The sequence below is a fragment of the Lutjanus erythropterus genome, chromosome 19 (assembly GCF_056507025.1).
Source record: "Lutjanus erythropterus isolate fLutEry1 chromosome 19, fLutEry1.hap2, whole genome shotgun sequence".
NCBI lineage: Eukaryota > Metazoa > Chordata > Actinopteri > Lutjaniformes > Lutjanidae > Lutjanus > Lutjanus erythropterus.
This window is the reverse complement of record NC_139335.1, coordinates 15655888-15678113: the sequence shown is the minus strand read 5'-3', so window position 1 is coordinate 15678113 and position 22226 is coordinate 15655888. Positions and strand designations below refer to the sequence as shown.

The 22226-nt window shown below is 41.8% G+C and overlaps 1 protein-coding gene across 2 annotated transcripts in view; it reads right to left on the bottom strand.

Moving 5' to 3' along the window:
• The window catches only part of prkar1b (protein kinase, cAMP-dependent, regulatory, type I, beta), an 82562-nt gene that overhangs the window by 42778 nt on the left and 17558 nt on the right, over window positions 1–22226 (bottom strand). For both annotated transcript variants that reach the window (XM_084744458.1, XM_084744459.1), the window contains 2 exons: window positions 21101–21271; window positions 15866–15957 (listed from right to left, as the gene is read on the bottom strand). In XM_084744458.1, coding sequence (XP_084600584.1) covers window positions 15866–15957; window positions 21101–21271 — 263 coding nt within the window. The remainder of the gene's footprint in view (window positions 1–15865; window positions 15958–21100; window positions 21272–22226) is intronic.

Here is a 22226-nt window from a genome sequence, read left to right as displayed (position 1 = left end):
CATGGTCTCCCTAGACCATTTTAGGTTCCCTATGAGATATCACTCCCCTTATTTTTGGCTAATATCTGACTAGCAGTGGCAGAATCGCCAAGTAAACAAATAAATCCAGGAGCACGTTACTTGTTGTTGTGACTGCTCCATTGTAAACACTGGCAACAGTAACGCTCTATCGAAAGACGTTTGTGAACTATACTTTACCGCTGAGCTTGCAACACAAACAAACACTGTCAATGATTCAAACAAACAAACAAACACTTTGCAGGGAGGGATGTGGAGGAAAGACTAACTGACACAGTAGCTTTCCTGAAACCTTTGAGCCTAATTGAAGCAGTAGTCCTAAGATAAAATATCAGACTGAACTAACACTGAACTGGCACTGGCACCTTGGACCCTGCTAGCTTGCCAATGCCAACTTCATGAGAGTGCAATCTGCCCTTATCACCTCCGCACCGTGCCCAGTACCTAACACCGCTGTTTTCCTCACACTGTCCTGTCGTTGGCATGGCAATGGGAAGGACAGGCTTTTAAGTGCTGGTATGGAGCAAGCGGCAACCTTTGGGTCTGAAAGTAAAGCAATGCAGACCTGGAACAAGAGGCTATAGAATCGCAAATTACATTCCCAACTTTAAGAAATAAAACAAAAAATGGTTTTGGTCTCTATGGCTAATTTCCCATTCATAACAACTGCATAGAGGTGAAGCAATGTTGACTGACACTGACATTTTTTCATAACTGCTTTAATAATTATGTTTTATTGGACTAAGCTATGTACTAAGTATACTGTCATGACCATTCAAAATAAAATTTGCGGTGGTGATGTTCAACCCAGCGGTAGGCATCACATGACCGCGTTGTTGCCATAATCGACACAGCTCTAAATTAGGGACATGTCAACTTTGAGTGACAGGTGGGACAGATGGTTAGCTCCTTCATTCAGCCACCGCAGCTCTGCTCACACTTCACCTCTTTTCCCCGTTTAGGATTAGCCAGGAGTTAGCCAAGTCAGACACCGCCAAGATGGCGATGGCCAGATCAACCACACTGTGAGCTTGAAAATGGCTCTTCACAAACCTATGGGGGGACATCATGAATGCTCCCTCCACTAATTATCATTTAGAGGGGGAGGAAAAATAGAAACAAAGAGAAAGCCAGAGGAACAGAAGTAGAAAGAGAGAGATTTAACTGGGAAGCGCACAATGCTGTTGAGAAGCAGCCAGCTGATGCAATGAATACCAGAAAGCTTAGACCTTCTACCAGGCCGAGCTTAATGAACACCTTGTTCACACTCGCTTCTACATAAACTAGCAAACACACGCAGTCTCACTCACGTATACAAGCTTTAAAAAGGATATTTACAACATCTGCCATCAGTTTTAACAGTGGCAGTGATAATGATGCAGAGCTCATACACCAAACCTCATTCCTCTGCTATGACTACTGCTTGGAACATACCCATCCAACACACACACACACAGCTACACACATTCAGGTTGGCATTAGGGAGGTGATGGCAATGGAAGAAAGGAGGAGGAAAAGTTTGAGAAAGAGGGAGCGGTTGATAGGAGGATGTGAGGAGAAAGGAGGATGTGCCACAAGGCGGAGAACAAACATCAAACTGTGTGACGGTATCTTGACTGTAAATATGAGCTGCATCAGAATCTTTGATGTTCAAAATCATGGGATTATGTGTATATTACTGCAGGGAATGGCTGAATATTTTTTTTCCAGGGAAAGTGCCGGTAATACAGAACAACTGGCATACCTGATGTGTTTCCTCCTTCACTCCTGTACTGTTAAAGAAGAGTGATAAAAAGAAACTCTGACTCACGCATTGAGCTTAATCTTCTGGTGGTCATGGATAAAGGTTCCCTGTGCCCCTCTTTTCAGACTACTGTTCGCCTTCAGCGTGACAAGGCTGTTTTACAGGCCTACCTGATGATCCAACACACACCACCTGCTGATGCAGCCATGATGTCAGCCTCGAAATATCACAAACATGTCCAACCTTGCAGTCTCTCCTCTGTTTTCCTCTCCCTTTCTTTCCTTTTCCCCTCTTGAATTAAGCTACTATGCTGTTGACCAACTTTACTAAACCTCTGCTGTACTCGTGCATTTTCACACTTTCCTAATGCCAACAGTTTAGATTGTTTGTTGCCCCAGGGCAGGAAAAAGCGAGTTCTTCCTCCACTTAGAAGGAAGAAGGGTCAGGTTGAATCAGGCGCTGACAGGACTAAGCCTCTACCTCTCTGATGTGTCTACAGGCGATGTGTCACTGGAATGAGGGAAGGAGACAGAGGAAAAACCAACAGATATTGTCTTCCTTACCCGGCGTACAGAGATTAAAAAAAAGGAGTCATTCAGAGATGGGAAGTAACTAAGTACAAATAGCTTGTTACTGTACTTAAGTAGAGTTTTCAGGTATCTGCACTTTAGTATTTATGTTTCAGCAACAACTTTTTACTTTTTCTCAATGACAACTTACTTTTGTTACCCACATTTGAACAATTTGAATTGTACTTTCTACTACTTCAATTTTAAAACCAGGCTTGTTACTTTAGTTTTAATGCCTTTGAGGGGAATCATTAATTATTTTAAAAGATGTAACAAGACCAAAAACGATGTAACAAGTCAGTAAACTAACAAAATAAAACAGATGTAACAACACGAAAAATGATTTAAAAGAAGAAGCAAGATGAAAATGACATATCAAAAAGAAAGACGTTACAAGCTGAAACAAACAGCCAGTAAAAATGTCCTTCAGAGGACAACTTTTTACTTTTTATACTTCGAGTATATTTCAGATTCTGTACTTGTTCACCTTTACTTAAAGTAAAGAAGTTGAATTTGTACTTCTACTTTTACCAAGGTCTGTTTTACACATGTGTCTGTACTTCTACTTAAGTACAGGATGTGTGTATTTTTGGCACCTCTGAAGTAATTCCTCCGAATGCACACAAGTATTATACACAGATAAACCCTATACATTGTGTACAGGTGCCAAGAGTTGTGCCTCCTTCTCTTTCTAACTCTCTCTTTCTCTCTCTCTCTCTCTCTCTCTCTCTCTCACACACACACACACACACACACACACACACACACACACACACACACACACACACACACACACACACACACACACAAACACACATCTTGACACGTCGCTAAACATCACAAGGCATGCCGCTGTCCCGCGGGCATGTCTTTTCCTTTCCTCTCTCCTCCACCCTCACCTCCCTCCCTCTTTCCCACCTCGCAGAAGACAAGCGCTAGAACAAGATAAGCATTTGAGAAGCACATCAGGACACAAATTGTCTTAAAACCTGAGAGGTGTTTACACAACAGGGCGCATGGTACGTGCATGCTCAAACACATAGGTGTATACGCTGAAACTGAGACAGCGAGGAAAGTCTGAAAATGCTCTGAGGGCTGAGGAAGAGGGCAAGGATGATGAGTGGATGATTAGGTGGAGCAAAGTGACGGACGAGGTATCCAATGTAGAAATGCTTAAGGCTATAACTGTACACTGTGTGTGTGTGTGTATATAAACCTCATCAACCAATGCTCTGGGCAGTGAGGTAAGAGGTGCACTGGGTGCATGGAGAGGGGAGAAATTGTTGACATTCAATAGCTGACATCTGACTGACGTAAGGCTATCCCTGCGGTAAGCAGACAGCTTCATCAGACACGCAGCCTGCGGACCTGGACAGTGTTGAGCAACCAGCTAGCACCTCGTGTTTAATGCGCTCACACCATGGAATGCGCTAATGTTAGCAACTTGCTAACTGCCGACTTCATTTGACTGGACATTCATGATTCTTAGAGAAACCATTTGTAATTTTTTAAATACTTTCAGTGAGCAATGTGTAGAATTCAGTGGCATCTACAGGTGTTCCTGTAGTAGCTAGGATAAATCAGTATGGGGGGAGAAAATGATGAGATGTGGTCAGCATGGCATTTCTATTCTGTCATAAAGTCATAAATAAACATATCTGAAATTTATCAAGGCGTCTAGGAGCAGTTGGGGGGATTAAAATGAAATCGGTACACCCCTCACATTATCACATTATCTCAGCCAAATTTTGATACCGATCAAGGTCCAGCCGAGATTCCTTCCCCAGTTGTCAAGAAGGGTGAATCTGAGGTATATCGGTCCAAAACTCCAGCAGTGTGAGCCCAGTATTAAGAGATTTTCAGGGATTGTGTGCACTACATAAGACTCGTGCTGAAACTACCTGATCACCACAGTGGCTTTTTGGAGTTTTTGCATCACGATTTCAACAAACTCACAGAAGTGAGGTCTGGAGCATATTCCTACACCGGGACTACAATGGGACTGTTTCCTCACTGATGTAAGCTGTTAAGCTGCAATAAATTAGACTTCTTTGGCATGGCATCACTCTATCACAGAAGGCAAAAGAGAACACCACAAACAAAGAACAACAAAGCTCCTTGTTTTGGCTTTAAACATGCTGAAATCATGAAAAACTGGGAGCCGATAGTGTCAAAACACCCTTTTCACATGGAGATTCTACTTTCTGAGAAAACCAAACATGACGAAGTAAAGATACTGAAATCAATAAAGGTTGTAGAGCTGATTTGTCAGTCCATTAGTTGCAAACAAAACCACTGAAAATTATCCAGAAATTAAGTGGTCTTACATTTTTATCATAACTGAAATGTCGCCTTTCTTCACGAATCTGTTAAACGAAAAACCCTCCTTTATGGTTGTATGTGTGTTTTTTTACTGTTTTAAGCTCTCATCCACATTGAATTTGTTTTAGTTTCTGCTGTTGCGTGGTTACTGTTTGGTGAGATGCAACAGATTTCCCTGCTAACATGCAACTAAATACAGCAGAGATCAGGGCTCAGTAATAAGGACTGCCTGCTTTCCCGGGCAAGTAAAATGCTTTGAAATTCTGCAACTGCTTTGCCTGGCTGTGCTTTTCTCTGCTTTATAACATTTTGAACTGAATATCTTTGGGGTTTTGGACTGACCAGACAAGACATTTCAGGACATAACCTTGGACTTTCAGAAACTAGGATGGACATTTTTGACTATTTCCTGGCAGCCCACTTAACAGGTAAGTCACTGTATGTAGTGTAAATTCCTAGAGTAGAAGATAAGTCTGTGACAAACTACCAGCTAAAAAAGCCAAAGTTGGCCTCGATTCTCTAACACAAGCTCATCACACATTCAAACTTATCAAGCATGGAAATAGGCTGAGCACCTCTAATCTAAATAAAACTCAACCAGAATGACACCCACAAACCAACAAGGAGGTCATGGGAGAATTAACGTGCTATAACAAGACCGTTGTCCGTGCCTGTGCACTGGAACCTATCACGGTAGCATAGACAAAGCAGACGGGATGTATACAATAGGGGGCCGTGGGCTGACCCGGGCCATTCTGTAGGGCGCTGGCCTGCTCTGTCCTTGGCTAATGTGTGGTGGTCAGTGTGCGGGGTTGTATTTTGGGCCTGCCTGAGCTATAAAGGCACTGAAGGGTTGCAGGAACACCATGTCCTCACAGCAGGGGCAGACACTGGCTAGGAAGTCACTGTCATGCACACGCGCACATCATTTACCCTACATATTCATTCACATGAAATGAAACGTGACCCTGTCCACGATCCCAGAGCACATATGTCTCAAGTTAAAAGTGTTCACAGTGATTTTAATATGCTTTTATGTACTAAGCCACCTTTTTTTATCATCATCATCATCAATATTGTTATTATTATTATCATTAGCAGTAGTAGTATTTTTATCATCAGTAGTAGTTGTGAAAGTAGTAGTAATAAGATTACAGGTTTGTGTAGTTTGTGTCATACAATGTAATGGAGTTCTTCAACCATTAAGGGGCGCTGTAGGATTCTGGCTTGTGACATTCTCATGTGCGGCTGATAGGCTGAGAGGTGGCCCTCATTTGCATAATGTCCCAACATGCATTGCTATTTTATGTTCCAAAATGCAAACGTTACTTTTAATTTTTGCAGTGTATTTGCCATGCGTTTGTAATGCATCTGCTGAGAACATGGTGGTTTACGTTGATTGTCAAAATTGTAATTTTTGTGCTGTTTATTATAACACCACTAGTGTGTGGCTAGTGCATTTCTTCACTCCAGCTGTATCGTGCTGCAGCAGTTTGGAGCAGGTTTCTCTTGTATTGCATACAAACGCAGAATAGACATGAAAAAGTGCTGTTCAGCTCTCAGGTTGCACAGCGTAGCATAGTATTAACAAACAGAAAATATGTGGTGTTGTAGAATTTAGATAGGAATGCATATTAGTGACATGAGCCCCATACACGATGAATGTCCTGTGTCAGTATTATGCCTCAGTATCAATAATGAATCGAATCTGTCCCATTTCTACTGTCTCTCTTTTACTAAACTTGCATCTCTTAACTTTTACTCACTCAGCAATAAACTGTTTCTGAGAACCATTTTGTTATGAACGACTGAGGTGAGATTAAGGTGATTCACTACTTCTCCAACCGTGGACATTTCATCCAGCTGCTGTTCAGATCCAACTCAGCAGCAAGTTTCTCTCCCTTTTCCTGTTTACTGCAAGACAAACATGCACATGCGCTGCACATGCACACATGTACACAAACACACATTCACACTTTTTAAGCACTCAGCATCGGTCTTGCAAATATGTACCTGCACGCACATACATGAACGGTGAAACTTCTTTCTACGCACATACAAACACATTCACACATGCAAATTCGCTCACACTCGACGTGATGGTATAAGCAGCTGAAAAGGCAGGGATGAATCATAGCAAGCTGGGAAACTGTCCTGCACAGACTCTGGGGTACATTTTGGAGGGGATACAATATTCAAAAAGGACTCCAGACACAAACACTACTACATGACTCACCAGTTTCTAAAGAATTGCATGGAGGAATGGATGGAGTGAAGGATGGAGAAAGATGACAGGGGGCGGAAGAGGCAGCAGGGGACAGGTTGAAACACAGCAGAGGGTATGAGAGAGGACAAAAGTTTCCAGCTAACTGTGCAGTTGTGTGTAACTGTGTACACATGTGTGCACTCGTTGATGTGCATGTATGAGTGCGTTTATCTGCAGCTAATATGAACTTCCCTACAAATCATATGTTTCCGTGCATGGGCGTAGAGGTGAAGTCGTCTGAGTTGAGGAGAAGATGTCATGTGCTGGGGGAGGTTAGCCCTCTGTGCGCTGGATGGCGGTGGGGATGGTCGAGGTTCAGTCAGGCCTGCAGCTCTCCCGTGGAGAGTGACCTCATCGCCTGGCCCCTGGCATTGTGGCAGAAGCACAAAGCCATGCAGGGGACAGAGAGAGAAGACTACACATGAATGTGGGGGAGGGAGTGGATGGGAGCATGGATGTAGATGTGAATGAGCCTGCATGACTGAGAGAGGGAGAAAGACAGGAAGAGAAAAAAGTGAGAGAAAAAGAAGTGAATTCTGAAAAGGGTGGAAAGAGGACCACCAGGCTCACAGGAAGAACAGGGATGAGAACACACAGAGAGTCACTGAGGGAGTCAGTAAGACAGGAAGCACAAACACACACGCAAACAAACAGACTAAACAACACACAACAGAAACCTGCTAATTTGTTCATGCTGTTATTGCATAGCCCACCATAAAATACAAATCCCACAGATGCAGTCAAACACCCTCACTAGTCTTCTACCAGAATACACAGAGAAAGAGGTTCCTTCTCAATGATGGGAAAAGCCAACACACACAGTACAGAGACTTCGGGATACTTCTTCAATTCCAGTCATTCCAAAATCACGAGAAAAAGAGACAAACCCATCCACTGCCATTCAGTACCACTACATCCTGTTTCCCCTGTGCTAAATACTGCCAGGAAGGACAGTCTGCAGGGGTCACCTAAAACAAGTGTCCAAGCATGTATGACCACAGACAGACACAATACTCTTGGACATATGTAGTTGTCTGTATGCAAAGGTGGCACAAATACTGTATTCAAGTAAAAGTACAGATACTTGTGTAAAAAAGACTTAGAAGAAAAAATTAGAAGTACTGATTCAAAAAAGTACAGGGTTTAAATGTAAAAAAGGAGCCCTCTGAAGGGCTTTTCTATTGGCTGTTTCTTTTACACCATTTTTGTTGTGTGTCTGTTGTGCGTGATATGCACTCATGGATGCACAAATGAATCATCTGTTATTGTCCCATCCATTTAGGCTGAAATCAGGCTTGATGTTGGGAAGGCAGCGTGCAGTGATGCAAAATAAAAGTAATCAATAATTCCCCTCAAATGCACTGTAACCAGGCTGTTTTGAAAATGTAAGGATATTTGTGTTGAAATGTAGGGAGTAAAAATAAAAAATTGTCAGAAGAAAGTATTCAAGTAAAGGTACCTGAAAACTCTACTTAAAGTAGTAAAGTATTTGTACTTAGTTACTTCATATTTCTGTTTGTATGCTTATATTTACAGTACAAGAACAAGTGTGCCTGAATAGCAGAAGCAATGACTCAAGAGAAAGTTAATATCTATATTATCTGTGTGTGACGAAAACACCCCCTAGGGGCTGCTGTGTGGTAACAACACACTTTGAGTATGACTGGATGTGGATGGAGGTGTAGCTACTGTGTGGCTTCAGCTGTGCATTTTGTCATAGTTTAACAAAACCAAAAATTAGCCTGTAGTTACTTTTAGAAGCTGCTTTATCTCTGTTTCAAATATGAACCCATTTACCGGAGCACAGAGCTAAAGTTCCACATCCTTTGATACGGAGCCAGATTCAAATGAGTGAGCTACCAGATAAAATGATGAGAGCTATCCTCATCTGATATGGCTACACAACACACTATCTCACATTGCATCCTCTTTGTTGTGTTGTCTCTTCTCACAGGCCTTATATAAACTTCCGCTGCAACACGAGACAAGACGCATCTCTCTTGGGCAGTTTTAGTGTCTTTCTATTGTTTGTTTATTTAAGTTTTCTGTCACACATTGATTTATTTATTATTGTTTTTGCACCTCTTTAAGCACACACACACACACACACACACACACACACAAAGAGAGCCAGTACACTAAAGATGTTCCCTGTCCATCAGCAGGGGCTAGTGGGGAAGGTGCAGAGGTCAGGGTTTAGGGGTCAGAGGGCAACTAATCGGTCACTTCATCAACTCATTACTCTGCTTGTTAATTAGAGGATTAAAGCAGGCAGGATGAGGTAAGCACCACCTCTTTGCAATCCTTTCACCCACTGCAACCTTTGCTATAACATTTTCACTGCAGATCTGCATTTGGATTGTTGTATTGATTGTGCGTCTTATGGAATACTATGAAATTGGTTTACCTCCGCAGTTTTTTTCTGATTCACTACATATCGAAGATAAAGCACTGAATTTGCTTGATTTACAATCCGGTGCTGACCTGACAAGATTTAACAACTCCTGTTACCAGATGGCTATGTTATTTTAGAATATTGCAGACTCTGCCAAGACGGCTCAAGGAATTGGATAAACAGGGTTTCCTCATGTCTGCCAGACTATTTATGTGGTTATACGGAGAGCAGTGCTTCTCGTGCCTGAACTGTCCCCAGGAGAGTGTTTTGTGGTATGAGGGCATTAAACTAATGCAGGCGGACAGGAGAAGAGAACCTGATGAGCACATATATGTGTCTATTTGTGTGTGTTTTGTTTGTGTCGAGGGAGAGATTTCCCACATGCCTTTTCTTCTGTAATTAATCCCTCTCGAAGAATTGTTCCTGTGTCTGACCCTTTCTTGCCTTCTCTCCATCGTTGCACTCATACATTAACAGAGAAATCTGTAACATATTTACTGTAAAAAATCATAAAAGGACCACTTATGAGATTGAGGAAACATGCTAAGTTGAAATACTCCCTTCTCTGATAACAGCACTACAGCTTTGTCCCCCTTTGAAATTTCTATTCTGCGCCAGAATAACTGTTTTTGTTTGCCCATGTCATGGTCATTGTAATTCAAATTAATGCAGAATGTGTGCTGAATGAGTAACAGTTTGTTTATGAGTTGTAAGAATTCATTAATTATCTTGTCAGGGGTGTAGATGTTTATAACAGTTAAATTAAGCAACATGTTAATGGAGTCTGGCAGACAGTGAGACAGTGACTTAATTTAAGTTCATAATGTGTATTTTCAGAGCAGTGGGCTTTTGTTTTCAGAGTAATGGGCTTAACTTTACATTGACGGATAACTGATACTTACTGACATTGATCAATTTACAGTGTAAGACTCCCTCATCACTTGTTTTTGTCAATTTGTGATGCTGCGTTTGTCTTGCGCTCCTGCAGTAGTCCTGCAACCTGTCTGAGCTTCCCCGAATCTAGAGAGGAAGGAGCTGGGGAAACAGCTCACTTTAACCATGGACCATTTACCATTTCAACCTATTTAATATACAGTTTATAGTTCCAACTGCTGTGCTCATTTTTGTTTGTGCAATTGCTATATATTGCTTCTTTAACAAAGCAGGAGATCATCAAGGTCATTCGTCCAGGTGTGCATAAAAACTGACAAAACAGGCCAACACAATCATGGTCTATTGCTATCAGAAGTCTCACTTGATATCACTTCAGTAGGAAGTTAGATAAGAAACACTGTTACAGTAGGAACTGAAAGAATGTGTGTTTAAACAGGCGATAGCACTTCAGTTGACCACATTAAAAGACTGATTCTGAGTGGGTATTTAACAGGGGAAGTAGTGGGGAGATAGGCTGGCAAATCTCATCTGAGGTGCACCTGGATAAACAGTCAGCGTGCATGAACACGTGCACATACATATACACACACGCAAGCCTGTAAACTTGACAATGTACCTGAGGCCTGATACCCAAATTGGTGGAAAACAGCATGACCTGATTCTTTCTGTTATCAATCCCAACATTTGCTTATCAAAAGCTTTAATCTGAATCATCTAAGTGCTGTTAGGTCGCTGAAACCGAAACAGAATAATCAGACATCCAGATGGTAAGACGAGATAATAGTCTCAGTCGATGTGATAACAACTACTGTACAGTTACAGTATTGAGACAGGTGGCTGCAGGCTGAGTTGGGTGTTAGCAAAGCAGGCTCAGCACAATGTGAAATCAAACACCTGTTCCCAGCTTATCTCGCGTACTTGTGTGTCTATTTGTGTGAGCATATCATAATGAGGTCATTATGGCAGCTAATGGCAGCAAATAGAAGGGTCCACCCAGTGGCCTGCTGGGAGCGACACTGTGGCAGAGTTTCAGACATCAGTTTAGAGACCAGCCAAGGTCAAAGAGATAAGCAGACAGATATACTGTCCTCGGATGGTACACTATATCATATTCTCTCATAGTGTGTATTCCCAACAAACCATGCCCTTTTTGGTCGGCAAAACAAAATTTGCATTGTATTTACACTTGTGCAATGTATGACTATTAAATATATGTCTGTCTTGAAAGATAAATATGAATAATATATATGTATGTAATGTAAGTGCGGTAAAAAGTATGTGCTTTGATCTCTTTATTCCTGTGACCTCTTCAGCATGCCAAACTGCCTTCTAATAACTAAAACAGTGCTCAGCTGAAATCTGGAAGGCGAAACGTGTTGAGGTTTCACTTCCAGGCAGCTGACTACACACACAGGGCTGGTGGGGCTCAGAAACTTTGAGGCCATAAAGTTTGACATATGGAATGGTGTGTTAATCAAAGACTCCACGCTCCCAGCTGGAGCAGCCTCACTGGGAACACAGTCTGACATGCATTCTTGAGAATGTCGTGTGTGTGTTTCTCATGATAATGTAATCCCCTGTCATCCTTTGTAGTGACGGTGGTATTTGTGTGCTTGGTTTTTGCACATGTGTGTTTGCTTCATCCCTGTACCAGTACAAATCAACACAACTCTGGTCTTTTAATCTCCATCAAAACTGCAGTTCATATAGTTTATGGGAAGGATTCCACATTTTGGGCTAATGTATTTTTACAAAATGTTATTTGCTTCATATAAAGTAATCACCTTAGAGAAAGCTGCCAAAGTAAGCAAGCAAAGTAAGAGAAAGATAGGCGATGCCATACCTTTTTTAACCTTCTTTTTATTTCTCTATTTTGTTTTACCTTCTCTGTCTCTCACCTTTACCTGAGCTCAGGTAGAACAGCTCTTAAGAAGATTTTTTTTTAAAGTGTGTAAGGAAACCAAATGCTTTTTCACTTGCCTCTTCAACTGAATGGCCCTCCATATCCTCTGTTTTCATTCTCTCTACAGAACACACTCAGACACACACACACACACACACACACACACACACACACACACACACACACACACACACACACACACACACACACACACTGACATCTTTACATTCCTGACAATGGAAACCAAGCAAGCATTTACCAAACAGGATATGATCAAAGTGCAGAGAGCTAGCTGGCTCTGGTTTAGTTTAAGTCATATTCTGCTTGTCCTAAGATGCCTTCCTGGATCATTTTTCTCCTGCCTGCCCCATTCCAGTAATTATAAACATAGTCATTTCAGTCTCAACTGGGGACTGATAGGACAGCCTCACTGCTCAGATATTTCCTCTAGAAACACATGTATACTGTACATATGGTTGTTTCAGACTGATTTAAATGCTAGAATTACTGGAAACTCGTCTAATCTAATGACCTATGCAAAAGTGGGTAACTGTCTATTTTGCACATATCAGACATTATCCATTCTGACAGATTCATATAAACCAGGAACCAAACTTAATCGTGCAGTTTCAGCTGTGGACACATGGACACCAAGTCAACACACACAGTCAACATTTGCAGTCCTGTATTTAAGTAGAGCAAGAAGATGAGTGGCATATATGAGTGGATATATGGGTACTGACAACAAATATAAACATTTTGAAAATGAGCATCTATGCATATAATCATGATCCATACAGAGAATTAAAGATTTTGCTGATTTTGTACCTTAGGCAGGCTGCAGGAACTGCTGATCAGTCACTTATAACAGTCAGTTGTTTGTCAGTGTAAAAACTCAGCCTGTTATCCTGAAAACAAAAGCACACTACTCTGAAAATACACACTCTGGAGTTTGAGCTCAGTGACTTCCTGCCTTTTGACTTTTAAGAGATTATTAATGATTTGTGACTCACTCATACAAGGAACTTTCAGTATTAATTTGAAGTCTAATTAACATGAAACAGGCAAACAATAACACAAGTTATTGGCCAGAATAGAAATTTCACAGGAGCATACCGCTGCTATAGCATTGTTACCAGAGAATCCAGTAATTCCTTAATCTCTGGCAACATATCATGGTAATTTTATGAGTTAGTACAGTAGATATATTACACATTTATCCTTTAAAACTACACAATAAAATACTACACAATACTGCACACAGACGTACAAAATCACAGAACAATTTATAATTTGGAAATCTGACAACAGAAAGTAGAAAGTAGAGGAAAAAGCAGCCTTGTCAGCCAGTGTCTGCTATTAAGCTCAGTAAAAATGTACTGTTTCTAGAGCCAGTGCACTTTCCCTGGATTCCTGGTAAAGATAAAGTAACTTAAGAAGATGAGATAGATTATGAAGTCAGGGTGAGAGAGAGTAAGATAACAAGCAAAAAAAGGGCTATAAAGAAAAAAGTGATGAGAGATAAAGGGGAGCACTGGAGAGAGCAGAGAAACAAAGAGGGCTTCATTGTTTTCGATCTTGCTCATTACTGAAGGGGATGATAGCATAATATAGTGCTAATGGGGGAACAAATCGTGTGGTGTTCAGCTTACATAACTGCCGAGTGACTAATCACACAAGATGTTTCCTTGACACACACACACTTATCAGCCCGCTGCTTTTTTCTCGTTCTATCTCTCATTTGCTGCACGATACACAAAAAAAAAAAATGCTGATGCTAACCAAGAGTCAAGAACAACTCATCAGAAGCCACTTTTGCACGTAACCATGCAGTGCTCCATCCCCACGATGTCAAGCACAGGCCCATATCAGGCAAAATGTTCAATTGCCACCACCTTCTCACCCAATGAGACCACATGTGCATGAACGTCTGATAACCCAAATGGCCAGCTGTTTGCAAAACGAGAGCAGAGTGATAAAACAGACAGGCAGTGAGAGACAGAGAGGAGACTCCATCTGTTAATGTGCGTCAGTCCTTGACAGTCCTGGCACATCTAAAGAAGCCAATGTGCTTCATACCATGACTTCATCAGTGCCAACGACAGAAGGCATCAACAAGCAAAAATGATTATTCTGTGAAATGATTATGAAATGAAAATGATTATTGACTTTGGCTTCATTTGTGAGTAGTAGAAGGGTCATACACTACTGTAGAGGATATTGAGCAATATCTCAGATGAGCAGATATCACTGATGAGGGTTTTCAGGCAAGGTTTTGTGCCAAACCATACCATTATGGGCTCATAGTGCACTCTAAGTAAAACAAGCCATGTGCAAATGCCGGCTGCTTGTTGTGTGCAGTTTTTCATTAATGCTGGAGAACCACATTGGCCATACATCAATACACTTCTGTCGGTAGGGGCTTCAGGCGCGACGACCGCAACATAACCGCAATGCAGCCGAGCCACCAGCCAGCCAGCCGTCCAGCATCATCAGCTGGAAGTGAAGAGTGAGGAAGAACAGAAGAGAGTGAGGAAGACTGTGACAGAGTGAGACGAATAGAGAGTTAAAGAAACCCATAGCCAACAATCTGCCGTGTCCCTGCACAATCTAGCAAATCAGACAAGGTTTTCATCGGCTAAGAGCATTGCTAGCTGCATGTCTGCCTGCAAATCCCACAACAACGAACTCCTGAGTGCACAGCATTAAACGTTGATGCTAACAGTGTGTAGCAAGACAGCAGACATGACAGCCAGTCGAATAAATTTTACATCATGCATGGTTTCAAGAGCTGACAATGACGCCATTACATAGGTTGGCATGCCAAGAGGCCTTGAGTACATTAAAACCTGATGGTTTATGGTCCACTGCCATATATTTTTGTGGTGTAACTCTAATCTGCCACATCAGCCACCCAAGTACATGGTTTTTCGGACTGTCCGGATCTATCACATGTTGCACTCTGCACGGGGCTGCTTCAGAGGCATTGACGTGCAATCAGAGGCCTGCGTGCCTGTGCCAAGGGAGCACGGTAAATTGTCAGCTGACGAAAGACTGGAAAGAGTGTGTTTTGGGTTTGGTCTGTGGAGGCTTTAGCCAACAGGAAAGCTCCGGTGTTTTCCTCTCCATGGGGCATAATGGATTCTCCCCGCCAATGAAACACTATTCCGGCTGGCGGGCGGGACAGCCAGCCACCTGAGAGCCTTTCCCACAACACCCCCCCTCCCCTGACAGAGCCAGACCCAGGCATCACTGGAGATCTGGGACAGATGGAGGGATGGAGAGAGGATGGTTGAAGAGAGGAGGAATGCGAAAGAACAATGAATAGGAGCAGATGGTAAGAGAAAGGGAGAGACCGAGGGAAACTGGCATCCCTCTCTTTCCAAGACGTCTATGAAGAATCGTTGATTTCTGAACACCACCGCCCATATCTGAATACACAACATGATACTGACATACAGACAGGTTACCATAACAACCAACAACACAGACACAGACACATCCAGTTGCCCCCTTACCCACCCTTCACTGCATAACCACATCTGTCCATGTTCACCCCTCCTTCTCGCTCTGCCGGTGTCTCTACAGACTTGAGATGCTCCCAAAGCAGGCAACACTGGCACACAGTGGCCACGAGGGCAATGCACTCCACTGGAACAATGGCCTGTTCATGATTTTATCAGCTTACACACATGCACTCATAGTTCACACACACACATTTGGATCACATTGTGTGTGTCACATTTGGATATACCTTCTCTCAGTGTCGTCCAGGTGAGCAAATAGCACATTCTTGGAGATGGCTTTAGCCAACGCAGTCATGGTCTTGTAGTCCTTTGGGATCACCTGTGTAGACAAAGCAGCAATATCCATTACAGTAAAGTAGACTGCAACAACACTATGCAGGTGGACACATGAAACAAACCAGCACTAACACATAATAGGCCCGACTTCAAAAGCAGACTAAATTGAGTAATTAAAGAGCAGCATATTGGCAAACTCTAAAAGGAATATCCCACACGTGTGTCTGTGTATTTTTGGGAAAGCCCATCTGTTCAGGGATTACACTGAAAATGTCACACAGCCCTTAAAAATTCACAAGAGGCCTGAACTCATTCATAAAACATGCATTTTCATGTCCCAGACTCTGTGGTGTGTGCACATGTGGTGTGAGTGTGTGTGTGCGTGTGTGTGTGTGTGTGTGTGTACACGGAAAGGGAATGGCAAAGTCTGTAGCCACAACAAAGCCACAAAAGTCTGTTTTTATAAAGAGGCACCCTAGAAGAGAACTTAAGCTCCTTTCACTAAAGGGTGAGAAAGACAAAAAGAAAGAATGAGAAAGAGTAAGAAGACTAAACTAAACCCTTCTTAATACAGAATATCTTGAAGAGGGAGAAGAGTGTGTTTGTGTGTGTATGTGTTTTGTCTCTAGTGGTGGGGGAGATGAGGGGATAGGCTGTAATTACGTTAAAGCAACAGATGTCTCCACATGAAGACGACCACGCAGCACTGTGCACAACGTGGACACAGAGACACACGCAACCACATCACATATAAAATAATAAAGTACCACATTTTTTTATCTATCTGCTGGACTCAGGCCTAGCTTCTGGCAACAGTGGACAGAATGAGAAAAAGGCTGGTCTGGCAAGGAAACTGGGTTGGAGGAGGACACGTCCACTCAGTGATTAGAGCTGTGACAATATGCATTACCACAATACTGTGGGCATGTGATGCCGTCATCGCCGCAAATTTTATTTTGAAGGGTCAATCTCATATTATTCGACTGAAACAGCGTTTGAGATTAGAGCAACAAACACAAAACGTCAGGAACACAGCCTCTGACTGGACAATAGACTCACCCCAAGGCATCATGGGATACTACATGGACACTAACAACCGCTGCGCTCAAACTTCAAATTACTTGAACTTCGACCTTGTGCGCAACCAATGAGATAAGAGCTGTATGTGAGGATGCAAGCGTGTGGAAGTGACACAAGCAGTAGAGGGAGAAACTGATGGCAGAGTCTTGAAGGGAAGATCTTGTGAGAGTGATCATTTTAACGTCAGGATGAAGGAACAACATACAATACAATAAGGTCAAATAAAGGCAGCCGTAGCAACGTGCAGTGCCATGAAAGTATGTTGCTTTTTCATCACAGTCAGAAAAAATACATACCATCACAGCCCTGTCAATGATAGAAGTTATTAACAGACTCAGATTTTCGGTCAGCTGCCTAATTATCCTCCATAAGATCCAGCTCCAGTATTGTCAATGAGGGGATAAATAAATTAAATCAAATAAATCTTATGACAGTCTTCTCTAGCCAATTGGGAAAAAAAAGTTGGGGTATATCTACCTGGGAAAAGTTTTATTTATATGCCTCCAAACATTTAGGAGAAGCCCTTCAAATTCTGTTAGTATAGTAAAAGTAAAGTTAGGCTAGTGACAAGCCAAGTATTTGCCCCCATCTGCAATATACATGTTTTGTTCCCATCATGCAAGAGTTCCTGTCAATCTAATGCCAGCCCGACAATTCATTCTGTTAATGGGGCCTAAACGACAGGCCTCACAATTTACTCATAGTACTTCACAGAAAAGCTGTTTTTAATCAGATGAGCTGATTGATTCTGTTCTGATAAACAGCTGAGTCATTAATGGAAATTATAATGCAGGAAGATGACGTTGGTGTTTGTGTGTGTGTGTGTGTGTGTGTGTGTGTGTGTGTGTGTGTGTGTGTGTGTCTGTGTGTGTGTCTGTGTGTGTGTCTGTGTGTGTGTCTGTGTCTGTGTGTGTGTGTGTGAGTGTTAACTCTGTGTACATCAAAGGCCAGAAAAATCCTCTCTCACAGGGATGCAATAATGTGCTTTCATGTTCTAATTCAATCTTAATTCACTATGATGGTCTGTTGTGTTGGGTAATCACATGAATTAATTTTTTTTCTTATGCGCCCGTGTGCATTCATCGGCATGCTTGGGGAATAATGAATTACATGTAACAGAGTTATGTAATAAGGATGTGAAAACTGTGTTCCATTACAGTTCATTACAATTAATTATCATAGCCTGAAAAATGCTTTCGCTATGTGGAAATTTTACCTTTGTTTTGTGGTTTGCAGGTAAGACTAACCACTAAAGTTAGCTTCACAGAAATCTAGTCAGCACTACAGTATGACTGCTACTACTGAAAAATATTTTGGGACTGTTGGTGGTGATGCTGGTGTCCAGGATGTGTGGGTGAAAACGCAGACCGGAATAAGTTTAACACAGTTTACTTTAAGTTTGTATATCATATTTAACAAAATACTTTTAATTTAAACATACATTTTTGTGTAACAACAAAAGAACTCGCTGGACAAATAATTAAACCTAAGAACAAACATAAAATATTATATTAGGCGAAAGAGTATCTCCATATTTGGTATTGAGGCCATCTAAAATTAAGTTGGATTAGATTACTGCCTATATTGTTTAACCTGTAATAATTAAAAATTGTATCAGAATACATATTTAAAATAACTCTGCCAACCCTGTTTATCAGTTTGTGAGACAGTGAGGGACACTGGGGAAAATGTGGCTGTCTGTCTGACAGAGGCCTCAGAGAAACACAAATGCACGTGGGTGTGTGCACACACCTGACACACTCACACACACACACTGCATGCTCCAGTGGCCATGCAATTGCAGTGTGGTGATGGGGGCTCATGCAGTTATGTCATTACCCAGCAATTAATGGCATGTCAAGTTAATTACAATTGAACAAGCAGGGTAATGATATAACGACTAGGGTGTGTGTATGTGCACGTCTAAGTGTGTTAAGGTGAGTTATAGTTTCTGACAAATGAGCACCCTTTGCCATGGCTCAATTAAATTATAGAATGGACCCACGGCAGGTTGCAAGATGACAGATAACTCTAACGGCCGCGTCTCTGTCCACAATGAGAATCCACAAAGTTTGTTTACAAAAGAAATGATTTTAGATTCTCGTTCCCTTTTACATTCTGTCATACCATCTTAAAAAACATTAATACAAAGTAAATCTGATGGTAAATCTATCATCAGATTTGTGTGCACAGTTTTCTGGAATAACCTGATTTGAAAAAAAAGCATGACAACAAGATACCCAGTGCCTGTAATCAGGATTAGGGATTAGAAAAACAGTGTTTTCCAGCTAGAATTCTTCTGGAGAAAGCAGATTTCTTCTCCATGTACACATGTAACCAGGTTTCTAATCAGCCTCTTGCAAATGAGCATGTGCATGACAAATTCAGGGAGGGAAAATACTGCAAGGCAGGAAGATGACAAGAAAAATAATGGCAAGTAGAGATGCATCCTCATATTCAAAATGATCCACTTCAAGGACCAGAGAAAAAAATGGAAGAAATCTCAGGAGGAGCGACAGAGGATGGACACATCTCCCAGGAAAAACATGTCAGTGTATTCAGAGTACCCTAAATGGGGGCGTCTATTTAATGCAAGGGTCTGAGACTGTGGGCCTCCTATCAGACAATGCCTGGGATCATGATTATGAATCAGAACAGTTGCTGTTAAAACATCTTAAACTTTCACTGGGGTTAAATATCTGCAAAAACCTGAACAGGAGTCTATCACAGTCAATCAGATATCAGTCAAATCGCAGCATCTGTGCTGAACAGCAGTTCAGCAGCTGACTCACAAACTGTGTATTTTGCTGCAAACAAATTCACCGATGTGTTTAAGTCTGTTCATTAATTGCCTCATAAATTTACACCACTCACCTCCACTGTCACGTTGTTCTGATGAATGTGTTTACATTCATGCTCTTAAGTGGGTGCTAACGGAACAACAGCTCTGTGTCCAACAAATAAACAACCAACCTCGATGCCTTGATGTTTTTGATTACACCGAACTGTATTTTACATTTCTGATCAGGAGGAAGGCCTTGGATAAACCCTTTTTTTTTATCACCTATGCACATATTAATTCTGTTTCTTACTATGATGTTTAATTCTGTTTCTTACTATGATGTTTTATTTGTGGAAATACTTGCCAACCCTCTCGATTTTCTTGGGAGGCTCGCAGTTTTTATCGTCCTCTCCTGGTTTCCTCCCAGGGTCACACTCACATATTTCTCTGGATTTCTGACATGTTTTCACACCTTTTATCCATTTTGTTTAATATCACAACTTGTCTCAGACACAGTGCAGCTTGTATAATCCCTGCAAAAAGTCTACTCTTTCTATCCAGACAACAATACTGCTGAACCAAAGGTCGCTTCTTGGCGTGGACATCATGCAAAACAGAGCTGCACCCTCCTCCTGGAGATGGAGAGATAATTCAGGAGTACTCAGAGAAAAAATACTTAAGCAAATCTGGAAAGAAGAGTTCCAGTTTCTTTTGGAGAGTTTGAAAGGGACATGCATTTTAAAAAATCTCTCAGGGGCAGGGGCAAAAAAATGAATGAAACTAATGAGAATTAAAAGTAAAATTACTAAAATGCTGTTGCAATATACTCATTATTTTGTCCATTGTTTAAAAGGCACCAAAAGTCTCTGAAACTATATTTTCACCCTACTTTGCTTTTGAAATCCTCCCTATTTCTTGGGTCACATGTTTGGCAAGTATGTAAATAAGCAATAGCTTTGAATTAAATGCCTAATATGCAAGATTTTGCAAGATTAAAAAGAATATATAGACTCATACGAGCACAATTCCTTTTAATCACCACTTGCGACCCACTAGATGTGTTTGGTGGTGGCTGTATCAGCACAGACGCTGGCCACTGCCTGTATTTTGTCATTATTTTGCTGACTCAACAATTAACTAAATGCTACTGATACTATCTTTAAGCTGTGTTATTGTACATGTATGCACTGCATCTATGTGTATCTATCTGTATTTATACGTTTGTGTATACAAGCATTTGCGCGCAGGTATGTACTGGCTGTGTGTGCCAGTATGTGTCTGTGAATAAATGTTTTTACATATGCGCCCCTCTTCCAAGGCTGACCTTGCGCACGTAGCTGACAGCGTCCTCTTCAGTGTAGACCTCGGCGCTGACCCCTCCCCTGCGGCGCCGGGCCTTGACGACAGGGTTGGGCGGCGGGGGAGACACCTCATCATCATGTGAGTCCGACTGGCTGTTAGATTTCTGCCGTGCCATGATCTGCTTGCATTCTTCCTGTAAAAGCAAGAGCAGGGACGAGACTGTTAGAAGGACAAGCCTCGAGAGAGGGACACAGAGAGGGAGAGAGAAAAGGTATTCACCGGTTAAAATGTAAATAAGCAGACGGTCTATCAAAACAGCACACCTGTTTTCAAACTCTTTAAAAACAGATGCAACTACTACTGTAGCTTCAGGCAAGATAATGTGAGGACAACAAACATCACATGAAGACGAGCTGACAAACCTCTCCGAGCAAACTGTGGATTCTTATCCAAGTCAAAAAAATATAACAGAATTGTAAAAACCTCAGACAAAGTACAGTGGACATGTCCTAGTCCTGACTGCACACTGTCTGGACATCTGGCTGCTATGCTATGAAGTGAAAGCCATCAAATATTAATATGTGCAGGCCTGAACATGCAGAGAGAAGAAGGCAGAGGCAGGTACTCTCCTCCTCTCAGATGATGAACAACAAGGAATAAAGACATCAAAGGGGAGACGGGATGCCTCTGGCTGGCTGTTGTTTCAACCACAGAGCGCTCTGCAGGTGATGAATTATTGATTGCACACTTGATTAACACATTAGCATAAGTACACAATAAAACCACTGCAGGGTTGTTAATACAAGAGAGCGCTGTGAGACGAGGGCAATGTGGTAACAGTTTGAGCAAAGGTAGCCAGCAGCCACTGCTTTAAGTCTAATGACTGGTGTGCACCTGCTGGCACTGTGTCTTTATTCCTTTATTTGAGTGCATTAGTGTGTCTAATAGCACAGTGGGGATTGAGTTGGTAACAGTACTATTCACCACCACATTTTTTGGGACAGTAGAAGTTTCAGTGGTTTGCTGCTTCACTGGATTGCTACTGTGTGTCGTCAGAAATAAATGAAGTACTGAAACACCAGACAGACAGACATAAACAAAAACAGAGAGAAGTTATGCAAAGACTGAGATGGATATCATACATAACT